This window comes from Octopus sinensis, linkage group LG3 (genome assembly GCF_006345805.1).
Source record: "Octopus sinensis linkage group LG3, ASM634580v1, whole genome shotgun sequence".
NCBI lineage: Eukaryota > Metazoa > Mollusca > Cephalopoda > Octopoda > Octopodidae > Octopus > Octopus sinensis.
The window spans coordinates 159976081-159998574 of NC_042999.1; the positions used below are offsets into that span (position 1 = coordinate 159976081).

General features: G+C 36.6%; 1 protein-coding gene across 21 annotated transcripts in view; it reads right to left on the reverse strand.

The window, feature by feature from the left end:
• Positions 1–22494, reverse strand: part of LOC115209071 (rho guanine nucleotide exchange factor 7) — a 339379-nt gene that overhangs the window by 225416 nt on the left and 91469 nt on the right. For all 21 annotated transcript variants that reach the window (XR_004998406.1, XR_004998405.1, XM_029777152.2 and 18 more), the window contains exons 3-5: positions 16746–16869; positions 8077–8168; positions 209–303 (exon numbers count right to left, since the gene is read on the reverse strand). Coding sequence is in view for 19 of the 21 variants with exons in the window: in XM_029777152.2 (XP_029633012.2) it covers positions 209–303; positions 8077–8168; positions 16746–16869 (311 nt within the window). In the remaining 2 variants the exon portion in view is untranslated. The remainder of the gene's footprint in view (positions 1–208; positions 304–8076; positions 8169–16745; positions 16870–22494) is intronic.

The following is a 22494-nucleotide window of genomic DNA, read 5'->3' on the forward strand; positions in this document are numbered from 1 at the left end:
TAAAGTAGCTACCGATATGAAAAAAAGAGAATAAGCTTTTAAAAAAAATGCATTCTCCGCATGGAATTTTTCAGTGATACAATATAAGAATCTACTCCTGGTTTTTTTTAATAGAATAAAATCAAATTTAAAAAAAAAAAAAAAAAAAAAAAAAATCAAAATTCATTTCGTATGTAACACTCTTAGGAGAAATTCTTCATCAACTTACACATTATTGTTTCGTAATGGTCGAATATATTTCTGAAGTAATGTTCGCATCTCCCCAACATGTTTCTCTTCTGTTTCAACTACATTTTCAAGTACCTGTAAGCATAAGTAATAATTAATTTTATCTGAAACTTCATTAAAATTTTATCTGAAATTTTCAACAAAGAACATCAATTTACAATTCTGTAGAAATATTTTTTTTATTTCAGATAAAAAAAGAGGAATAGGAATCTAAACCAATCTTGATAATTGATATTATTTTGACTTCAATAAGAGTTTTAGATTAATGAATTAATTGTAAACTGAACTACAGATATAGCAACCATTTTCTGAATGGTAGAATATACTCAAAAGCAATTACCAACAAAAAAAAAAAAAAACTAGATTTGTATAGGTGCAGGAGTGGTTGTGTGGTAAGTAGCTGGTTTACCAACCACATGGTTCCGGGTTCAGTCCCACTGCGTGGCACCTTGGGCAAGTGTCTTCTACTATAGCCTCGGGCCGACCAAAGCCTTGTGAGTGGATTTGGTAGACGGAAACTGAAAGAAGCCCGTCGTATATATATATATATATATATATATATATATATATTATATATATATATGTATGTGTGTGTGTGTGTGGTGTGTGTGTGTGTGTGTGTGTGTTGTGTGTGTGTGTGTGTGTGTGTGTTTGTGTGTCTGTGTTTGTCCCCCTAGCATTGCTTGACAACCGATGCTGGTGTGTTTATGTCCCTGTTACTTAGCGGTTCGGCAAAAGGGACCGATAGAATAAGTACTGGGCTTACAAAAGAATAAGTCCCAGGGTCGAGTTGCTCGATTAAAGGTGGTGCTCCAGCATGGCCGCAGTCAAATGACTGAAGAGAGTATACTTCCTATAAATTATTACTTACTCAACTGAAAGAAGAATAAACCACTTATAAGATATACTGGTTTATAATTATGTGATTCCAGGTTCATCATTACTGCACGGCATTACAGGCAAGAGTCTTTTATTATAGCATTGGATTGGTCCAAGACTCACGGAAAAAAATTGATAGATAAAAACTGTGCAGAAACTTAGTGCATCTAAGTGTACACACACGTTTGCATGTGAACATACACATGTGTATTTTTTTACTGATTTCAACCATTTAATAATAGCAATAATTGGAGCACTGCTTCTACATATATAACCAGTATTTAACCTAATAATTTCTTCACGGAATAACAAAATATCAAGGTTTATTATTTTCAAGAGATATAACTGTGATATACACATCATCATCATCATCATCATTGTTCGACCGTGGTCGAGACAATGGAATTTACCATGCTACGCCAGACTTCACGGTCCATCATGGCATTACGGAGGTCCTGTTGCTGGATGCCTGTATCCCTGGAGATTACATCAGGGTAGGAGAGTGTGCGCCCTCTGGGATTGCGAGTAGATGGCTTCCAGAGGAGAAGAGTAGAAATTACCTCTTTTTCAGCTCTACAACATAGACAGACACACACACACACAATCTTCTACCAGCTTCTGTTTACCAGATTTCCCTCAAGCTTTTATCCAACTGAGCCTTTTCAGATGCAGACCCAGGAATTTTTCGAATGGAGGGCACAAGGTCAGAAGGGAATACAATTCCAGGAGAAAAGGATGTAACATTATTTAGAAGGGTACACTTTTCTTGAGGGGAGTATGTGCCCCTCAAGCTCCCCCTTGGGTCAACCCTGCTACCGTAGAAAACATTGATTTAAAATACTACACAAGTTGCATCAAATTTGGAACAGAATATTTACAAAATGACTCTCTGCCACCAGTGAATATCAACTAAAAATCTACACAGCAGTGAAAAGACTGGTGGAACTATGGTATTCAAGCAAGAATACCTTGTATTTATTCCACCCAACTTGTAAAAACAGCCCCTTTTGATTCCTATCATTAGAATTGTAATAAACCAGTGACTACCTCACTGGAAGCCTATAACCAATGATACTTTTATTCACAAAATGTATGATGGGCGCAGGAGTGGCTGTGTGGTAAGTAACTTGCTAACCAACCACTTGGTTCCGGGTTCAGTCCCACTGCGTGGCATCTTGGGCAAGTGTCTTCTGCTATAGCCCCGGGCCGACCAATGCCTTGTGAGTGGATTTGGTAGACGGAAACAGAAAGAAGCCTGTCGTATATATGTGTATATATATATATGTGTGTGTGTGTTTGTCCCCCTAGCATTGCTTGACAACCGATGCTGGTGTGTTTACGTCCCCGTCACTTAGCGGTTCGGCAAAAGAGACCGATAGAATAAGTACTGGGCTTACAAAGAATAAGTCCCGGGGTCGATTTGCTCGACTAAAGGCGGTGCTCCAGCATGGCCGCAGTCAAAATGACTGAAACAAGTAAAAGAGTAAAGAGTATATAAAATAAACAAACAAATACATAAATAAATGGAAGCATTTGTATGTATTTTGTTATTATTATTTAACCCTTTTATTACTGAATTTATTTTGTGATGCTCTGTGTTTCTTTCAATTATTTAAAATATAACAAAGAATTTAGTAAAATAATTTTGTTATCCTTAAGCTAGTGTTAGGAACATAAATTGCGAATAAGATTTGGTGGAAGATTTTAATTAAAAACTTATGAAAACAAGATATGTATATTAAAGGGCCAGAGCTGGTTTCAGCCGGGTTGGTAACGAAAGAGTTAATACCATAATTCTTGAAAAGAAGCACTGGTCATTGGTTTCCAATTGATTAATCAGATTTAACATTTCTGATGGCAAAAGAGACAACTGTCTAACCTTGGTGCAGGGGACAGCATTCATAAAATACAGTTTTTGTTTTTTTTAATATCTTTGTCAGTTTTCTTGCCAATATTGTACATTGAGGCAAAAGTGAAAGATATACATGGAGGCAGGAACACACACACACACTTTCCATCTACCAATTTCCACTCACATGATATTGGCCAAACTGAGGCGATAGCATAAGACATTTGCCCAAAGTGCCATACAGTAGAATCAAATCTGAAGCTAAGCAGTTGTGAAGAAACTCCTTTATCACACTGTAATACCTATATTTCATACCTGACGTATAAGTAAGTTGATTAGCAACATGCTATAAATGTAAGAGATCAGGAATACAAGTTTATGAATTTACATCCGATGTTTATGCATAGCAAACTTTTAAAATCTAATCACTATCTATAGTTAAGAAGATCCTTCAAATTCAATGCATAGGAAACATTATCATTATTATATGTTTGACTTTTGCTTTACATTTGCACAAGCTGGCTCCAAGTCTCACTCAGAGACCTCAAGAGACAACAAGTTGGAAGTTCGTGTTGGTGTTATGCCTAGGGTGCCATATATTTGGTTTCGTATTTAGTGTTGTACTAGTGAATGCCTAAAAAAAAACATACGAAAATTATGTTTATTTTAAAACTTGAGATTACAAAGAAAGTATTTTGCATAGGATATGAGCAGTTCCCATGAGCACTATCTTTTGAATTTCTGCCATTTTGGGGTTTCCTGGTATCTGAGTTAGGTAGCAATCAGCCCCTTTTGCTATCATTCCCAGGGCACCTATGACAACAGGTATTGTCTTAGTCTTATTATTATTATTACTATTACTATTATTACTATTACTATTATTATTATTATTATTATTATTATTACTATTATTATTATTATAATTATTATTACTATTATTATTAAACCATCTGATCGTGGCCGTTGCCAGCGCCGCCCCGACTGGCCTCCGTGCCTGTGGCACGTAAAAGCACCATCCATTCGTGGCCATTGCCAGCTCCGGAGTGGTTGGCGTTAGGAAGGGCATCCAGCCGTAGAAACACTGCCAGATCAGACTGGGCCTGATGCAGCCTTCTGGCTTCACAGACCCCAGTTGAACTGTCCAACCCATGCTAGCATGGAAAGCGGACGCTAAATGATGATGATGATGATTGATATGCTATTAATTTATTGTAAATGATAACTAGGAAAACAAAAAACAACCATGGATTACACCACTGCACACATTGTTTCTCTTCGTCACTTCAGTGATGAGGAAGAAGAACAGGAGCCATCAAGTGTAACCTAGTAAAATACAGCTACATAGAAGATCAGGGGACAAAAGAGATGCCTTCGAGGGGTATAATTAAAATGACCTTAGAATATGACCAAAGTAATCTGAAAGTAGAAAGTAACCGATACCACTCTTCATTAACCTAATTGAAGAATATCATTAAATATGTAACTGTTATTAAAAGCAAGGACAGAAAAATCCTTTCAGATCATTTCGGCCAAATGAGCTACATATGACCGGTCACCAACATTAACATGTTATTGTAGTTCAATAGTCTATTTATAGTGGAGGTAAACTTTCAGCAAGCTAGACCAATGGCTCTGTCCCAACTTCCAGATGGACTCGTTTGGGTTGACTTATATCCTTGGAAAAAACATATGCCACAACTTTCCATGTCCTTAATACTAGAATTATAGGTATCAGAGAAACCTACTTTATAAGGCCAAATTGCTCTTATTACACTAGATGAAGTTATCACTATCATCATCGTTTAACGTCCGTTTTCCATGCTGGCATGGGTTGGACAGTTTGACTGGGGACTGGCAAGCCAGGAGGCCGCGGTAGGCTCCAACCTGATCTGGAAGTGTTTCTACAGCTGGATGCCCTTCCTAATGCCAGCCACTCCGAGAGTGTAAGTGAGTGCTTTTTACATACCACCGGCATGGGAGTCAGTCAGGTGACATTGGCATCAGCCACGTTCAGATGGTGCTTTTTACGTGCTACTGGCACAGGAGCCAGTCAGGGCAGGGAGGCTGGCATCAACCACATTCAGATGGTACTTTTTTTATGTGCCACCGGCATGGGGAGCCAGTCAGACAGCACTGGCAATGAGCCACGCATGCATGGTACTTATTGCGTGCCACCAGTATGGGAGCCAGTCAGGTGGCACTGGCACCAGCCACAACTAAAGTTTCCATTTGATTCAAAGCTTCCAACAATAATGATGATAAAGATGTGTTGATGATAATTTTAATTCCTTACAAAGCATAGAAATAAAAAGAGAAAACATAAAATCAAATTTACAGGACATTTGCAAAACTGGTTGCATTTTAAGATTTGGATATATATTTCAAGCAATAATAAATCTCTGAACGAGACGTGGTTAGCCATATTGAGATGGCTAGTATACTTTACATTGTCGAGCGGTTACTGTTTACATCTCGTTCAGAGATTTATTATTGCTTGCAGACAGTTTTTCGAAATCAGTGACAGAAGTTACTGGGAAAAACATTATATAGATATTTGCAAACAGGTCCCCTCATCGAAAACCGGTGATTGCCGTACGTTGACAAGAGGCAAATACCTCGAAACTGCAGTCCGTGCGTATCACTTAGGTTTACGAGAGAGGGATGACCTCCCTTTGCAAATACCATAAGGGAACAGAAAGTGTGCCTAAAGCCAGCTGGAGACGATGATCTCCTGGGACTAAAAGCTACAGTAACACCCACCCTTAGTGGTTAGCCATATTGAGATGGCTAGTATACTTTACGATATATATTTCATTTTATAAAAAAACTAACATTGCTCATTCCTGGAGAGTCATTAAATTTTAGTGACTAAAAGAGTAACATTGATCCCTGAAAAGCCCATGCATGTGAAGTTACATAAATTTACAGTTCTTTCAAGATAAAGTAAAACCTACCATGAAGAAATTTTTTTTTTGTAATTTTTAAACTTGTACCTCACCCCATAGTATCTTAAAAACTTTGTATTAACCCTTTCGTTACCAACCCGGCTGAAACCGGCTGTGGCTCTTTAGTATAAATGTCTTGTTTTCATAAGTTTTGAATTCAAATCTTCCACCAAACCTTAGTCACAATTTATGTTCCTAACACTAGCTCAATGATAATGATGTTATTTTACTAAATTCTTTGTTATATTTTAAATAATTGGAAGAAACACAGAGCACCTCAAAATAAATACAGTAACGAAAGGGTTAAATTGACTAAATGACGTGACATATCACACTTTCCACATGCTTTAGTTTATAAATTAATCAATATTTACGTTATTGCACACTTGCACAACAGACTCATAAAAATGTGGCTTTCAATAAAAAATTTCATTCCCAAATGTAAAGATGGCTGAAAAAAGTTTAAGTTCAGCAAATTATGCATTAGTGAAATATCTCAAGTTCTGTATGTTATATACTAATCAAACTAGGTAAGCTGATTACTAGTGCCAAGCTGTATCTTTTAGAACAAAAAAAGTTTATTTTTTAATTAAACAGGTAATTAAATTAAATATTCATATTTCAAATATACAAATTAGACACAATTTCTCAAATTTTTTACAGGTTACATGGTTATTTAACCTAGGATATGTTTTACTGTTTTAATATATTTATATTTATGTATCAGTCAATATTAACCTCCTGTTTCAATAAAATATACACAAAAGCATTGCATAAGCGCAGGAGTGGCTGTGTGGTAAGTAGCTTGCTAACCAACCACATGGTTCCGGGTTCAGTCCCACTGCATGGCATCTTGGGCAAGTGTCTTCTACTATAGCCCCAGGCCGACCAATGCCTTGTGAGTGGATTTGGTAGACAGAAACTGAAAGAAGCCTGTCGTATATATGTATATATATATGTATGTATGTGAATGTGTTTGTCCCCTTAGCATTGCTTGACAACCGATGCTGGTGTGCTTACGTCCCCGTCACTTAGCGGTTCGGCAAAAGAGACCGATAGAATAAGTACTGGGCTTACAAAGACTAAGTCCCGGGGTCGATTTGCTCGACTAAAGGTGGTGCTCCAGCATGGCCGCAGTCAAATGACTGAAACATGTAAAAAGAGTAAAGAGAGCAGTTAACTTGTCCTAGTAATTTCTTTATCTAAGTAGAAAGTCAAGACTTTATAGATCCAATAAATTTCTCTTTGCCTATCCTATGTGGCCCGTGATACACGGAACACATTCCCCTGATGTCTAGACATCATATATAACACACATTCCCAACTTCTTTTTAACAACCAAAATAACTTGGGACTTATGAAAGGAAAGCTTTATCTTACTCAGAACATATGAAACAAGGGCTAACTAGAAGAGTGTGCAAGTGTGTGTGTGTGTGTGTTTGTACACACACAAACACACATGCACATGTGATAACTTTAACCAACCGCCACTCCACTGGTTATGACTACGGAGGTTCCATTTGATCCAATCAACAGAACAGCTTGCTCATGAAATTAACATGCAAGTGGCTGAGTATTCCATAGACACGTATACCCTTAATGTAGTTCTCAGTGAGATTCAGCAACATACAGAATGCGATATGGCTGGCCCTTCGAAATACGGATACTACTCATGTTTGCCCCCTGAGTGGACTGGGACGGCATGCTCAAGAGCACAACACAACACTGGGAATTGAACTCACAATCTTAAAATTGTGAGCTGAATATCCTAACTAAGCCATGCACCTGCACTACATATATGTACAGAGAGAGAGAGAGAGAGAGAGAGAGTACAAAATGAAACACTATCAGCTAATCAGAAATGACATAACATAAAACAGAGAAACAACATTTTGAGTAGTTGATGCTTGTAAAATTCTCTGGGGGAAAGTTCTTCTAGCTTCAACAAAAGTAGGATGAGATCAATAAAAAAAAAAAGAGGTAAATCAAATAAGATCAATAACAAACAAAAATTATGATTCTGGAATTCAATATTTGATTATACAAGTGATAGCCCAAGATGTTTTGTTTTTTTTTTTTTTTTTTTTTTCTAGTTTCAGCTCAGAGCTGCGGCCATGCTGATGCACCGCCATTGTTTAGGAATAAATTTTGTAAAGCCAGAAAGGAACTACTTACAACATTATGATAAAAATTTGTATTTTCTCGGTTGTTTTCTAATGTACTTTTGACATCAGGTGGAGTAAGTTTTGGTGGACTAGACACGGGATCTGAAACACAAAAAATTTTAACATGAATATTTTTCATCTAATGTGTGTGTATATATATATATATATATATATATATATATATATAATATATATATATATAAACTTTATTTCTAGAAATTGTTATAAAGAATAATGTTTAAAATTAATTTATTTCTACATCAAGAGTAAATTTGAAATTTGTAACTAGGAGCAAGGTCAATTTTTTTAAGGTACAAGAATAGTAAATTGAGTTAATTCAATAAAATACATTTGTATCAACCATGAAAGGTTGGACATCATGTCAAGCCTTGTAGCTTGCAGCTTTTTAAACAGATTCATCCACTGAAATACTAAAATGGATGCAGAATAATTTACTCTGCAATTTTCAAGAGCTCCAGTACTTTATGGCTTTCTAATGAAATAATTTATTTTCAATTAATTATGTTAGTTAAATGAACATTAGAGAAACTATAAAAGAGGAAAATTCTCTTACGGCTTCTTCCCATGGTGGGTCTTTCTAATACCAAGGCAATAATACACATCTATGGATTAAGCTTCCTAATAAACTAAAAGAGTTGACTATTTCATCAGAATTTGGCATAATTCTACATTTTTTTGTAATTAAAATCAGCTCATTCTTATAATAAAAGATCAGAAAATGAACATCTCATTTTCAATATCACTAAAATACAAACGATTGATCTGAGTGAACTTTTGTTAAATACTTAGAAATCAATCTAGCAAAAAATAATAATGCGTTTAAAAACACAATACTGTGAGTTGGTATATTGTTATGAAATTAACTTAAAATAGATAAACTAAAAGAAAAATTGTAACAAAATCAAAAAGAGAAAAAGAAAGCAGCTAATGCGTAGGTATGATTATACTTTCTTTCAGAATTCTAATAAATTATCTATAGATAATGAAAGTAATTAATAATGCAGAAATAATTCAGAAAATATTACAAATCCATCATCTTCAAGAAGGATATTAAATTTCAAAGCTATACATGTGACAGGTAAAAGAAAATAAACATGAGATGAACAGTGAAGACATAGAAATAAATTACTTCTGTGGAAACGAAAACCAAAGGCAAGCAATATTTAATGAACATTGATGATTTCAAAACTTTCCTATATAGAAAATAGAAATCGATCCATTTAATAAATATTATCTGAGCATTTAAATAGGTTATCATTAAACCAATAAGATATACACTGATTAATAGCAGGAGGGATAATATAACAATTATATCTAGGCAAATTGGAATACCAATTTCAAATTCACAAATTTAACCTATGAGAACCATTCACATATATTTACATCAGTACAAAACTATTAAAGAAGCAAATTAACAATAACTATAAGCTATGAAATAAGCAAGAAAGTATGTTCCTCAATACCATATCAGAGATTAAAAATGTTTTCAGAATTACCTATACCACAACAAAAATAATACATACAGTACGAAACATTTGTAAACAACAAAAATTAAATCCAGCAGAATGCTCTCATCATCAGTGCAACAAAATGACTACTATGCCCATTCTTTTACCCTTGAGAAGCAGAGAATCATATGAACTGAAGTGGTAATAGAGAAAACAATGAATAGAATTAAAAAATGCAACATAGTTGAAACACAATTGAAATCATGTGCTCTAACTTGGAGCTTTCTATTAGCTATAAACAATGTAGCATTGGTGACTCGGTGTTGGCTATACAATAGAAAAAACACTGCTCAGAGAGAATAATGAATGTCACAAACCACTACACAGGAGAATATGTGAGATGTAAATAAAATCACAGAAAAGCAAATAAATACCGAAATCACATTATTTCAAAAAATTTCTCTCAAACAATCTGGACAGACATCAATCACTGGAACATTTAGTAAAATTAGAACTCTCCTTTTTGCAAATGCTTTAAATATTTTTTCCCCTATAAACTTTTTTATATATATATACATATAGATTATCCCACTAAGCACCCCAACAATAGACTCCCTATACTTGATACTAAACTTTGGTTAGAGACTGTGAACAATAGAGTGCAGCTACTCCACTCCTATTACATGAAACCTATAGCTTCAAAATATGTTGTTCACAAGAACTCAGCTTTATCACACATGAAAATAAACATACGGATAGCAGACTTAGTTAGGATAATGAACAGCATGTCCTCATTATTTGAGCCCTATGAAATGAAAAAATATATACAGAACTTCATGCACTGCATGCAATTCTCTGGATATGATCAGAAAGATAGGGTTCGAGTATACAGGGGTGCTAGAAGGAAATTAGGTAACATTATACATAATGATACAAGTGGTACCTGCCCTAGATATAGAAACAAAGACTGGAATATGATACAAAGAACTTGTGACAAAGCAAACAGGTCCAACAAATATCAAGGAGTGATGTTTCTAGATGCCACAGCCCATGGAGAACTAGTCCGTAGATTTAGAAAAGCCCTGAAGGAGACCAAACTCAATTAAGATTGTTGAAAAGCCAGGGAACTCCGTCAGATCACAACTATGCAGGATGTACCCCTTTGAGAATACCATATGCAACAATGACAACTGTAGGATTAGCTCTGGCATTAATTGTAAAACTAGAAATGTAGTTTACAGCATTAGATGCTTAAAAGGTGCTTGTAAAAACATGAACATGACATATATAGGGGAGACATCTAGGAGCATTGCAGAAAGACTAAATGAACATTTGAGGCAATATGATGACAAAAGAACAGTCCTCCATACTCTACCAACATACCAAGGACCAACATAGAGGCAATCTGGGTCAACATGACATCCCCATCTTATCCAAGCACCCAAAAGACCCAACACTCAGACAAATATGGGAGTACGTCCTCATAAATGAAACTTCCCCAATACTAAATAGGAAATATACATAGTAGATATCATACCCCCCCCCCTACACACTGTTTACACAGGTTGAATAGAATAGTTAGTGGACTGTTTATGAAGATAGATGTATGTGTGTGTATGGGTGTATGTATAAATGTATATGCACATGTATATAAGCATATGGATATGAAAGAAACTAGATCAACATACAGACGGACAGGTACATAGGTTATATGAACAGACAAGCACACATACACAAATGGAGACTAAAACACATGACCATATATACACACACACTTTACTTGAACAAAGACACATATGGAGACACACGTTCACACAAATGGAGATACACATCCATACATACAAACTCGGTACATAGTTGCAAAACACACACACACAGACATGCACACACAAGGAGACAGAGGTAAACGCACACACATATACAAACGCACACACACAGACATGCAAACACATGAATATGCAGAATACATACATACATACATATGCACAAATACACACATATGCATATATACATGTGTATGTGCACACACATTGACCCAGACACATGCGCACAAACAGACAAAAAGGAACGCAGTGTGAATAATGGACAGTGTGAATAATTATCGAAAAGGCTGCAAGACGCAAGGAAAATTTAAGAAAAATAAAAAGGAAACAAGTGGAAATTTTAGTGGGGTGTGTATTAAATTATAAGGCACTAAAAGAGAATGACTCTCCCCAGACACAACAGAATATGCTTCAACACACGAACTCACATAAAGAATCTTGCAAACCAAATCCAAAAATGAAATATATAATCATATATATATTTTTTTTTTTAATCTAGTTTCAGCTCACGAGCTGTGGCCATGCTGGGGCACCGCCACTTATATATATATATATATATATAATACACACACACACACACACGTATATATGTAATACACATATAGGTATACATATGCATATATATGCACACATACAGACATGTACACATACACATTATATCTACATATATACATACATGTATGTAAATATATACCCACAAGCATATGCACACATGCACTTGCATATATATGTGTACACACGCATAAATATACAGTAAAAATAAGTTCTGTCTCAATCGGTAAAACAAAAGTCTAAAAGCACTGTTTTCATATATATATATACTCTTCTACTCTTTTACTTGTTTCAGTCATTTGACTGCAGCCATGCTGGAGCACCGCCTTTAGTCGAGCAACTCGACCCCGGGACTTATTCTTTGCAAGCCCAGTACTTATTCTATCGGTCTCTTTTTGCCGAACCGCTAAGTGACGGGGACGTAAAAACACCAGCATCGGTTGTCAAGCAATGCTAGGGGGGGACAAACACAGACACACAAACATACACACACATATATGTATATATACATATATACGACAGGTTTCTTTCAGTTTCCGTCTACCAAATCCACTCACAAGGCATTGGTCGGCCCGGGGCTATAGCAGAAGACACTTGCCTAAGATGCCACGCAGTGAGACTGAACCCGGAACCATGTGGTTGGTTAGCAAGCTACTTACTACACAGCCACTCCTGCGCCTATATATATATATATATATATATATATATATATATATATATTTTTCCTAGTTTCAGCTCAGAGCTGCGGCCATGCTGATGCACCGCCGTTTGCATATCTGGAGCCCTTGCCCACTTTCTTCCTCCAGACACCTCCACCATATGTCAACTCTCAAAAAGCTTTTCCTTGATATCACTAATCTTTCTCGCTGGCCAGAACCACCATGACACTTGATATCCACCTTTCAGCCTTTTTTATTTTGATCTCATCCTGAGACACCAGATTATATCTCCGCCTCCACCACCACTGCACATCTCTCACTCCCCCCCCCATGCTCTATGCCTTCGCATGGACTGCAACCTATGCAATCACACAGCATTCCTGTCTCACATGTTCATCATTCCTTTGCCTTCTGTATCAATATTACTCTGGCACAGTTCTTCACCCAACATGCATAATTGGACACCCCAACTCCCTATCCCTTATCCACCAGCCACTATACCCATCCCCTCAACACCTGTTCTTCATTCATTATATTCACACCAACCTCACTCATTTCCCCCCTTCTCTCTCTCTCCCATACAACTAACATCTACCCACCCACATTCCTGGTTCCTCTGACCCCATTCATCTAATACCTTGAGGATCCACCCACACACTTCATCACCACTATCTTTATCACTTCCCAGCTCCATGTGATAACACAGCCAATATTCTAGAACGACTAATCATGCAGCATCTCTAAAGCAAGGAAGCTGTTCAACTCAGGCCCCTACCTCCATGCTTTAACCCCTTCATCTCTGAGCACAGAGCTACGTCATTAGGGGATCACAGTTTTGTAAGCTGCATTGTGACCTCACTAGTGATGACAGCAAAAGGAAAAAGCACCCACTACACACTAGGAAGGGGTTTCAGGTTAGGAAGGAGATCCAGCCAATAGAAACCATGCTGATACTTGAACAATATGCAGTCCAGCTGCTCATTAGATCCTATGGAACATATATATACACATATATATATATATATATATATATATATATATATATATATATGTATATATATACATATATATATGAAACAGAAAATGGGACAAGAACGCAAAACATTCAGACAACTAGGTGATACAAATAGGGACAACAAAACATCCAGATAGACGATACAGGACGGGTCATTCGAAGCTTTCCATCTTCAGTCAAGAACCATTTCATCCTCGCTATTTCGGCTGATACACACACACACACACACACACACCACACACACACACACACACACACACACACACACATATATATATATATATTTCGTTTTTGGATTTGGTTTGCAAGATTCTTTATGTGAGTTCATGTGTTGAAGCATACACTGTTGTGTCTGGGGAGAGTCATTGTCTTTTAGTGCCTTATAATTTAACACACTCACCGGTAAAATTTCCACTTATTTCTTTTATTTTTCTAAAATTTTCGTTGTGTCTTTCAACCTTTTCAATAGTCTTGACTGTCCGTTATTTACACTGCGTTCCCTTTTGTTTGTTTGTGCACATGTGTGTGGGTCAATGGGTCAGTATGTCTGTGTGTGCCTATACATGCATGCATGTACGTATATGTGTGTGTGTGTTTGCATACATGCATACAAACATGGTACAGAGTTACATAACACACACACACACACAAGGAGACAGGGGTGCATACATATACAAACACATGCTCACACACACACACAGGAAATACACAAACATGGACAGGCAAGCACATAAATATGCAGGATACGTACATACAGATGCACACACAGACATACATACATATGCATACACACACATATATACGTACATGCATGCATGTATAGGCACACACACACACACTGACCCACACACATGCACACAAACAAACAAAAGGGAACACAGTGTAAATAATGGACTATTGAAAAGGTTGCAAGATGCAACGAAAATTTTATAAAAAAAAAAAAAGAAGTGGGAATTTTACCGGTGAGTGTGTTAAAAGGCACTAAAAGAGAATAACTCCCCCCAGACACAACATATATATATATATATATACTTGGAAATGGATGTGTCACAATCAATTAAATAATAAATAGTAAATATATTTCTTTATTGCCCGCAAGGGGCTAAACATAGAGGGGACAAACAAGGACAAACAAAGGGATTAAGTCGATTACATCGACCCTAGTGCATAACTGGTACTTAATTTATCAACCCCGAAAGGATGAAAGGCAAAGTCAGCAGTGCAAATAACATGAAATATGTAAAACAAATGAGTTAAATACATAAACAACAAGAAATAAATGGAAAACAGGACAAGTAAATGCAGAGAAAGGACCCTTCATCAGTTGTCAGCTGTCTATAATGCTCGAAATGGAGAGTAGATTGACAGCCGACAACTAATGAAGGGTCCTTTCTCTGTGATAACGTGTCCTGTTTTCCAATTTTTCTCATTTACGTATTTCATGTTATCTGCACGGTTGGTGATGTCCTGTACCCATATATGCATGTGTGTGTGTGTGTGTGTGTGTGTGTGTGTGTGTGTGTGTGTGTGTGTGTATGTGTGTGTGTGAGAGTGTGTGTGTATATATGTGTGTGTGTGGTAATGCTTCAACAAGCAGTAGAAAAGCACTTGATTAACTAAAAGAATGAAGATACTCTTATAATGAAAAACCACAGATCTTGTAAAGACAGCTACCTAGGGTTTCCTGGTCAAAATAATTTATTCCACCATCCCTTATTTCCTTGTGTTCCTATATTGATAGGTCCAAAAATGTTCAGAGTGTTCTCTTAGAAAACTTTATCTCTAAAAACAACTTGAGAACCTTCAATGAACACATAAATTTGAGGAACATTTTTTTCTGTTAGTTTCCATTTCAAGAATTACATCTTGTCAGTATTTAGAAGTAGGACACCAGACACTTAGTAAACCGTTAACGACTTGTTTATGTTCGCTTGACATTGAATTATTGTAACATTGGTTATCTCTTTTGTGTTTTTCTTCTTTTCTTCTTTACAAGCGTCTCTTGTTTAAAAGTTATCTGCTCAAAAGACAACGTACAAACAGTCTTGTTTTCAAGCTTGATAAAGGGCAGAATAAATTATTTTGACCAGGAAACTATGAGTGGCTGTGTAAACAAGATCTGTGGTTTTTTATGCCGCAATCAAATAACTGAAACAAGTATATAAATAAATAAATATATGTGTAGATGAGATGCAGTTCAGATTTGTGCTAAGCAGGAGCATGACTGATGCTATATATTCCAGGTTAGGCAACTGCAGGAGAAATATCTAGTCTGTACCTGGCTTTTGTCAACATGGGGAAAGCCTTTGACAGAGTTCCCTGTTCCCTTATCTGGTCAATGTGGAAGCTAAGGATAGATGAGTGATTGGTGAGAGCTATTCAAGCCATGTTCAGGGATGCTGTCAGTCAGGTGAAGGTTAGCAACAAATATAGCAATGAATTTAGGGTAGATGTAGGGGTTCACCAAGGATCAGTCCCCTCTTGTTCAATATAGTCCTCCAGACAATAACAGGAATTTAAGATGGGCTGCCCCAGGAGCTCCTCTATGCTGATGACTTTGTTCTTATAGCCAAATCACTACCAGAACTAGAGAAGAAATTTTAGATAGGGAAGCAAGCTCTAAAATCAAAAGGCCTTAGAGTTAACCTAGCAAAAACCAGTCTTAGTAAGTAGGAAGGCGGACAAATCACAAATCTCTTCAGGTAGATGGCCCTGCTCGATCTGTAGAAAAGGCATAGGTAGAAACACCATAAGATATACCCAGTGTAAGCTATGGACACATAAGTGCAGCAATATCAAAAGAAGGTTAACTAGGAAGACAGTTTTGGTGAGTGGTAGATGTACAGGTGCAATAAACACCCAAGATGTACAGGAAACAGATTCCATCATATGCCAGGAGTAAAAACAATAAGTAATTGATAGCTTCCGTTACCTAGCAGGGGTGGATGCTCTGAGAGCGTAGCTGCTAGGATAAGAATAGCTGGGCAAAGTTCAGAGAGCTCCTACCTCTGCTGGTAACAAAAGGTCTCTCTCTCAGAGTGAAAGGTAGACTGTATGATGCCTGTGTGCAAACAGTTTAAAAATATTAAAACTGCATGTGAAGATAGTAAGAGTTGAAAAAAAAAATCAGTGAAAATGAGGAATAAAAGTCAATTATTTACCAGGTTTATACTCTTTCACATAGTTACTTGGGAACCAGCCAGTTTTACCATTTAGAGTACCTTCCCACCATCCACCATCGACTACCTGGGTTACCGTGATAAGATCACCTTTCTGGAAGACCAACTGCAAAAAGAAAACATAAGACATAAGATATATAACACATTAAAAAAAGAAAAGAGATGCACACAAAGTAACATATACTGAGGACTCCCATGTAGGGGACACAAGGTATTTGTTTCGAGTTTTATTGTTTATATATTTTCATTTTCTTTTTTTTTTTGTATCATTATCATAAGAACAATTCGTTAATCCTTCATATATGTCAATCTACTCAATACTGCCCTTAACCCTTTAGCATTTAAACCGGCCATATCCGGCCAAAAGTATTCTGCCTGTTTTATGTTCAAACTAGCCAGATCTGGTCTCTCACACCAATCCTACAATATCATCTTGAAAATGAACAGCTACCTCATCAAAATTTCAAAGCTACAAGATAATGCCTGATTAGTTCTAGGCAATATGGATGAAAAAGCATTAATTTTGGTAGGATAATGTGAACACTAAAGGGTTAATCTCTTCATATCACCCATCCTAGAACCAAATATATTAAAGTGTTCAAATTAAATTAAAATCTCAGTTATAATTTAACTTTGCTTATCTATATAAACTGCCAGAAATTTCTCATTATTTATTTGGCTGCACCTTGGCATCTACAGGTTACAAAATAAGGAAGACTGTAGGATGCTTGGGTAGGGGACAAAGGGTTTAGAACTGCCTAACAATTGGTGAATTCACATCCTAATAAAAAGCCAACTGCATCTCAGCTTCAAACTTGTACTCACTTTCATACAACTCTTTCTACTAGTTTCATAAGCTGAAATATCTATAATTACCCCCCTTTTTCTCTTTTTCTCTCTCTCTTCCTCCCCTCATGTTCTCCAAATATAATTTCCTTGCTCTTGTAATAGGCTGATAACATTAATGTTACACAAGTCACTGGGGATGACGATTTCCTGCAAAAACCAAAAGACTTGCAACTTCCTGTTTTCATATTCTCTATTGCCTTACTAACCAAAATTGTAAAAAATTTTGCTGTTTCCATAAGAGATAGGTTTTCACTGCCTCGTTCATATTTCTTCAAAACCTCTCATCCTGACACTAATGTAATGCTTTCTTTTCACTATCACAGCTAAGAAGTGCATCAATATTGTTTTAAATAATACTTCTTCCACCAATGACAACATGATTCAACTAAACTCTCTTGCAATATGGAATTCTTTAATTCTTTCATTCCTACATGCAATATGAGCAAACTTTAAATATTTGGATATACATGCTTTTTTTCCAGGTTGCAATGGCAGATCTAAACAGTCGAGTTTGATCTTGGTCCCATGTCATAATTAAGGCCTTGAGTCTTCAGAATATCACTTCCATTATCATAAGCTTACAATAAAATACAAACATACAAGTTGAAAATTAATTTCCAAAATCAACCAAATATGATAACAGAACTAGTCTGTTAAAACAGTGCACCATCCGATCGTGGCCATTTGCCAGACTCGTCTGGCACGTAAAAAGCACCCACTACACTCATGGAGTGGTTGGCGTTAGGAAGGGCATCCAGCCGTAGAAACATTGCCAGATCAGACTGGGCCTGGTGCAGCCTTCTGGCTTCCCAGACCCCAGTTGAACCGTCCAACCCATGCTAACATGGAAAGCGGACGCTAAATGATGATGATGATGAATTCATACAGGTCTATCAGTAAAGCCATTTTCATAGAATATTGTCTAAAATAGTACCAATTTCACTTAACAGACTAAATGACTAGTGTCAAGAATGACAAATGCCCATAAAAAAAAAATTAGACAAATAGGCTTAAAGAAAAAAACTTGTTTGATGAATATAGTGTAAAAGCCAGATATTTCAATGCACACAATCATGGAAACACAACTGGAAAATAGAACAAAATACACTGTAGATGTTAAATTAAGCTGAGTTATTATTTCTCCAAAACAGGGATTAATAAGTGACTGATAATTAGTTTAGTAAAGGTCATTTATGAAGTACTAAACCATTATGGGAAATAGGGAAAGCAGACACAGCTTCTCAGTATGGCAAATGTTATGTTATACACTGCAAAGTGACTGGATTTGATAGCATTCCGCAATCATGTTGAATTCATCAAGTGGCCACTTTCTCCACCAAATATATTTTGCAATCTTTCTTATCTTTCATGTCCAAAAAAGCAACTTTTGTATCTTGTTTCCTGCCAGTTTTTGAGTTATAGTTTCTACATGCATCATTTATCACTACTACAAATGATCTCAACAAATCTGAATTTGCCAGCTCAATGTGACTCGCCTTTCATCTTTTGTCTTTGTGATCCAACTCCCAGACCTCATATGTTTCTTTATTACCCACAAGGGGCTAAACATAGAGGGGACAAACAAGGACAGACAAATGGATTAAGTCGATTACATCGACCCCGGTGCGCAACTGGTACTTAATTTATCGACCCCGAATGGATGAAAGGCAAAGTCGACCTCGGTGGAATTTGAACTCAGAACGTAACACAGACGAAATACGGCTACGCATTTCGCCCGGCGTGCTAACGATTCTGCCAGCTCGCCTGCCTCACATCAATCATTCAATATCAATGTCCAGACCTCATCTCAATCATTCAGTATCAATGTCCTTGTCCAAACGTGAATAACACTAATATGAGCAAGAATTTTAACAGATTACTTCTAATATCAAAAATCTTGTGGTTTAGCTACTTATTTGAATTACATGGTGTATTACCATGGACTCATCTTTGATCTAGAAGGGATTAAACTACATTTTTAATGATAAGCACCTTTTATAACACAGAAACACAATACAAGTAAACCTCATTAAATGAAGAAAAGTAATATCAAACTTGTTAATAATGATTTTTCAATACTAGTATGAGGCAGTTTTGAGGCAGAGACAATCAATTAAATCCATTCCAGTACTTGACCAAAGTTTTTTTGGTTTTGATTTTTTTTCTGTTGTTTTATTGTTTTTTTTTTTAATATTAAGATTTGAGGTATGAAATGTAAATGTTAGAAATTTAGTTTGATGTGCCACTGATTCAGCCATTCACCTCCCAAAATAGCCAATAAATTTCATACTCTCTCTCTCTTTTACTCTTTTACTTGTTTCAGTCATTTGACTGTGGCCGTGCTGGAGCACCGCCTTTAGTCGAGCAAATCGACTCCGGGACTTATTCTTTGTAAGCCCAGTACTTATTCTATCGGTCTGTTTTGCCGAACCGCTAAGTGACGGGGACGTAAACACACCAGCATCGGTTGTCAAGCAATGCTAGGGGGACAAACACAGACACACAAACACATACACACACACATATATATATATATATATATATATATACATATATACGACAGGCTTCTTTCAGTTTCCGTCTACCAAATCCACTCACAAGGCATTGGTCGGCCTGGGGCAATAGCAGAAGACACTTGCCCAAGATGCTACGCAGTGGGACTGAACCCGGAAGCATGTGGTTGGTTAGCAAGCTACTTACCACACAGCCACTCCTGCGCCTTTACTTTTCTTTCAAAAAACACCTTCTGTTAACAGCTTACCACATTCTGTTATATATATATATATATATATATATATATATATAACCAAATATCAAAACCAGATTCACTCCAATCTGTACTGTTATATTGTTCAAAAATATTGATTAACCAATAATGTTGGAGTTAACTCCCCTGGTTGATGCTTTTAAACAGCTCTAGAGGGAGATTTTGCCTAGTAATTTCTGGGATAATCTAAGATGATTAAAGTTTCCTGTTCACTATATTATATGTGTGAGACCCTAGTGAATTTATATCTAATATGAAGATATTTTCCTCCAGTCAGATCGTTAATCTCCCTTAATGAGCTTTATCAAAAGACAAGCTAAATTTATGCCTACAGTTTGTCACTTAGAGTTTATATAGCAAAAGGCTGTTACATAGCTGTTATTACAACTACCATGATTCCAGGCATCAATGTAAGATTATATTCACAGCTGTTTCCAATTTCAATTATCTCCAAATGTGTTGTAGCAGTATTATTTCTTTCTTCTTTTTTTTTTTTTTGCATACATTTGACAGAAGTTTTGAAAATGTGCTTTGAAGCTAACATTTTCCTCTGTATTCAAAGAATCTCAACTTTTACACTTCCATTATTTGTATGAGTAATTCTAAGAATTAATACTTTATATTTTTTTCAGTTACATCCCTTTACATTCTAAATATGATTCTTGTGTGAATCAACTTTTACCATTTTATTACTAGAGTAATAAAATAGGTACTGGTACAGGTCAATTCTAATATTTCCCGTACACATTCGTGGGATTTTGCAAAAGTAAAAAGAAAAAACCATTTTCTTTCTATCTATATTATACATGCTTAGGTATACATATATATAAATACAATGAATTTAACGGTATGCACCAGAGATTGTGTTACTATAGACATGTGATGCATTTGGAGGGTGTCAGTTATGTGAGGAAATGTTGAGTGCACCAGGTAGATGGAAACAGAATCAGAGGAAGACCAAGGAAGAGATGGGACAAAGTCGTCAAGATAAATTTCAAGAGGATGAACCTCACAAAGGCGTAACAAATGACTACAAATTATGGCAAAGTACTTGTGCTGCAAAGAATCCTCCCAACCCATACAAGCGTAGTAAAAACTGACATAAATATGTGGTGGGGATAAATGTAGAAATATTGTGCCGGTGGCACATAAAAAGCACCATCCGAACGTGGCCAATGCCAGCGCCGCCTTGACTGGCTTCCGTGCCGGTGGCACGTTAAAAGCACCAACTGATCGTGGTCAATGCCAGACTCCCCTGGCACGTAAAAAGCACCCACTACACTTGCGGAGTGGTTGGCGTTAGGAAGGGCATCCAGCTGTAGAAACACTGCCAGATCAGACTGGAGCCTGGTGCAGCCCCTGGATTCACAGACCCAAGTCGAACCGTCCAACTCGTGCTAGCACGGAACACGGGCGTTAAACGATGATGATGATGATGTGGGCCTCTTCCAGCCCAAATGTTTAAATTAAGTCATTACAAACTACAATACTCCTCTCTTCTTTATTCTTTCATTTATCACTAACCCCTTCACCCAACAATACACCTCCCTGTTATCTCTTCCCCATCAGACCAGCTGTGTAATGAAGGATGGCCTCATATTGCATCTGTATGCTCCTTTTATCACTGTACTTCTTTATTGCTAGCTGTCACCGACTTTCTTTCTTCTCTCTTGTATACATCATCTGATACCTCTAACAACCAGTTTTCTCTCAGCTCATTTCTGTTCTGTGCTCAATGCCTCCTAACATTACTCATCCAGAAGCACATGCTTACTATATTTCCAACCTTTGCACATCCTCTGCTGCATAAATGCCCATGCTTTGCTACCATTCAACAATACAACTAGTAACCAGTGTAAGGATGGGAAAAGTGAGAATCTGAAACACTTACAACCCTTGCTGATCAGGAGTTAACAGAAGCTGTCAACTACTAACAGTCTAGACTTATGAAGAAATAGACTGTCTGGGTGGTTTTAGTACTAACTATTCAGTTCTTCTCTGCCAGATTGTTTATGATGCCCCTGCAGCTCTTGTGCACCAATAGTTTACTGGGTACATCTAAATGTGGCAAGAATAAATAGATATATAAATCAATAGTGATTAGTAAAAGGGTTA